The sequence below is a fragment of the Aptenodytes forsteri genome, unplaced genomic scaffold, assembly GCF_000699145.1.
Source record: "Aptenodytes forsteri isolate BGI_AS27 unplaced genomic scaffold, ASM69914v1 Scaffold193, whole genome shotgun sequence".
Taxonomy (NCBI): Eukaryota; Metazoa; Chordata; class Aves; order Sphenisciformes; family Spheniscidae; genus Aptenodytes; species Aptenodytes forsteri.
This window is the reverse complement of record NW_008795405.1, coordinates 1214381-1217451: the sequence shown is the minus strand read 5'-3', so window position 1 is coordinate 1217451 and position 3071 is coordinate 1214381. Positions and strand designations below refer to the sequence as shown.

Here is a 3071-nt window from a genome sequence, read left to right as displayed (position 1 = left end):
GCGCGTCCTGGGGCACTCGGGATTAGTGCCACGAGGAGCGCGTCCTGGGAGCGATGCCATGACAAACACCTCGGGGCCTCCCGCCTCCTCCCGGTCCTTGCGCCCCGATAAGGGTGCGCTGGCGTTGCGCTCTGACGTGAAAGTGATACCGTGAACGCGCTGTGTGCTTGGGGCTGCGCCACCGGGCGACGCCAAGCCCTCGGCAGCGGCCCGCTCTGGAGGTTTTAGCTGCCCTGAAAACCCAGGGAGGGGAATAAAAGGAAATTTGGCCAAAGAGCAGTGCAGAAAGTGGTTGTGCCGATTTACTGCTCACCAAACTAGGCCTATTTCTGTGGTGAATGGGTGTAAACCTTTAATAACCATTTTTATTAGGCCCTGTGCCATTATTCTAATTACCACAGTTTTTGCAAGTGGTTCTTTAAAACTCATCCATTAGTATTTTCTATTCTGCCTGTGGACATCCAGTAATAATAGCTGTCCCTTCCTTGAAATGCTTTGAGATCTATGGTTGAAATCAGATACATAAAAGTTAATTGCTACAAATTTAAACAGTTCTCAATCTGGAAGGGTCAATGCTTGAGTTTTAATTTTGTTGCTGTATTGGTTTATCTAAATACTATTACGTGGGAGTATCCACATACCAAATCAAAAGCAAAGTAGCATTAAGACAAAGGTGGTTGCTTCTCAGTTAAGGTAGAAAGCGGAAGGCTAATGCTGTAATCGTTCACATTGTGTATTATGAAATCCCTCATGCAAAATGTCAATCTGTATGTTATTTTTCCTATTAGTCCTGCTGCGTGCAAAGTCAGTTTAGTGCTACCGACAGTCCCATCTAGTAGATCAGAGTAGCTCTAAATACTTCTGACATAAGTTCAAAAAAAGCAATGCTTTTTTTTCTGCAAGGCTGTATTTTAGCAGTTCTGAACAAACATCTACCCTAACTCCTCCTCTCCACTGGCTTTTGTTTGCTTTAAGGCGTTTCCAAAACCACCTATGTGTAACAGGGAGTTTTAATTCTGAAACCGGATCGAACGTCCTAGTTGAGTATGCAACAATTGCAGTCACCACTAGAAATAAAACCTGCTTAGCTAAAACTACAGTGATATCTCTGGAAAGGCTGACCAATGGTCAAGACAAAAGGTTTGGTGAGTCCAGCTGTAAAAAGTTCTCTTCTAAGACTTTGGTAATATTCAGAACTTATTTTTTCTATTTGTCGTGAAGTCAAGAACTATGAACAGAAAGAGAATCCACATATATAAATATACTTAAAATATACTTTAAATATGTATCTTTAGATTACTTTTTCTGGAACTTTCCATTGACACTTTTTAAATGAAGTAACATATTTTTAATTATTACAGGTAGTCTTCCACGGATAATAAAATTGTTCCTAACAGGTTTTACCAACAGTGTTGATGCAGTGGCTAGCAAATATGACTCAGTGGAGGAAGAGGAAAAAGAAACTGGAAATGAATATTCTTTCTCCTCAACTGCCTAGGCATTATGGAAGAGTGCTTTTCCAAAGGGTGAGTTGCCATCAGTGGATACACACTGCTGACTAAAAAAAAAAAATCTAACATAAACTAAAAATTCTGCATTCAGAAAAATGAAATGCTTTCACTGTACATTCTAATACTGGGAGATAATAAAGTATTTTCTTATAATGAGTATACACCATGTTAGGATCCTATTTTCTATTTTTTTGCTTCTGCTTGCTTTTCTCTGTGGTTTGCACCATCGTAACAGCTGCAAGACATTTCTTGAAGTTTAGAGCATTGGATTGAGTCATTATGTAATTAAATTTAATTGTGCTAATGACTGATTAAAAATACTGTATACCTTTTCTTTCTAGTGAACTTTCAGAATAGTATACTTTCCTGTTCTTCCTTCCTCCCTTTTAAGTGTCAGTTGCCTCTTTTTCTCCTGTTACAGAGTTCATCCTGCAGTTCTGACTTTGGGACTTGCCTCTTTTCAGTGTAACTTTCTGAAAATGTTTCACAGAGCATTTGAGTACTTTTGAAATTGTAACACTGAATTGCTTTCTGTGCATCTGTTTGAAGATCACCCTGTTGTGGGTTTTTTTACAAATTGAGGAGGTTACACGTCCTTGGCAAGCTCCTGCTTAATACTCCCACAACTGGCAGTGAGATTTGTGGACGTGGAAATTTAAAACCCCTCCCTTTAAGTTCTGCTGTTGTTTTTAGACTGAAGAGGACTGGCAAACAATACTGGAGATAGTAATGGTATAGAAATTCTATCATAATTACATTTGACATAGAAGAAAAGAAGATAAGTTTGGTTTAGTCATTTTTATTTGGTTGGCGGTCATAGCGTGTTTTCAGGGTTGCAGTGATGGAGGACGTGGTAGTCAGCAGCATGTTTTCCAGTCCTCCCCCATGTCAGGATTGGTTGCACTGAGATATCTCAGGAAAACCAGAAGTTACTGTTCTAGCCTTTTGTGGCAGGCTTGTTTAAAACGATTCTGAAGTGCCCTGAAACCCAAGCGTCACTATAACTTGGGTTTGGGGGGAAAAAAAGATAACCACACTAACAAAAGAACTGAACAAAACTGTACAGTTATGGCTATGTGAAAGTTATTGTGTGGATAGTAAATAAATGTGTTATATTTCTAAATATTTATAAATATGAGATAAAGTATTGTCTCAGGCTAAAAACCACCAGGAATATAATTTCAGTTTACTTTTCCCCAGGCAGTCCGAAGAAGCATGTAAACAATCTTCCAGTTGAAAAAGCTGCCATAAATACACATGGTGGGAGACAGGCGACGAGCAGGGTGAATTCAAGCGCTCCCAGAAGCCCGGCTGGCTTGGTCCCGAGGATTTCCCTGAAACTGCCCCTCGCAAGCGGAGAACAAAGCAGCGGCGAGACAGTACGGCCACAGGAGGGGGCGAGGACGGCAACTGCGGGCACAGGCGCAGCCGAAGGGTAGAGAAGGCGAAACTCCCCCCGGTGGCCGGGATGCCTCCTTTCCCGAGCGGTTTTAAGAGCGAGATTGAGACAAACGATCTTTAGAAGAAACCTGAAAGTCGAACAGGGAATAAAACACACAC

The 3071-nt window shown here is 41.1% G+C and overlaps 1 protein-coding gene across 1 annotated transcript in view; it reads right to left on the bottom strand.

Annotated features, from left to right (window-relative positions):
• GEMIN2 (gem nuclear organelle associated protein 2) overlaps window positions 1-1319 on the bottom strand; it is a 10776-nt gene extending 9457 nt beyond the window's left edge. Inside the window, exons 1-2 of the mRNA XM_009280900.2 lie at window positions 1301-1319; window positions 17-233 (exon numbers count right to left, since the gene is read on the bottom strand). Coding sequence (XP_009279175.1) covers window positions 17-233; window positions 1301-1319 — 236 coding nt within the window. The remainder of the gene's footprint in view (window positions 1-16; window positions 234-1300) is intronic.
• Window positions 1320-3071: the final 1752 nt, after the last annotated feature.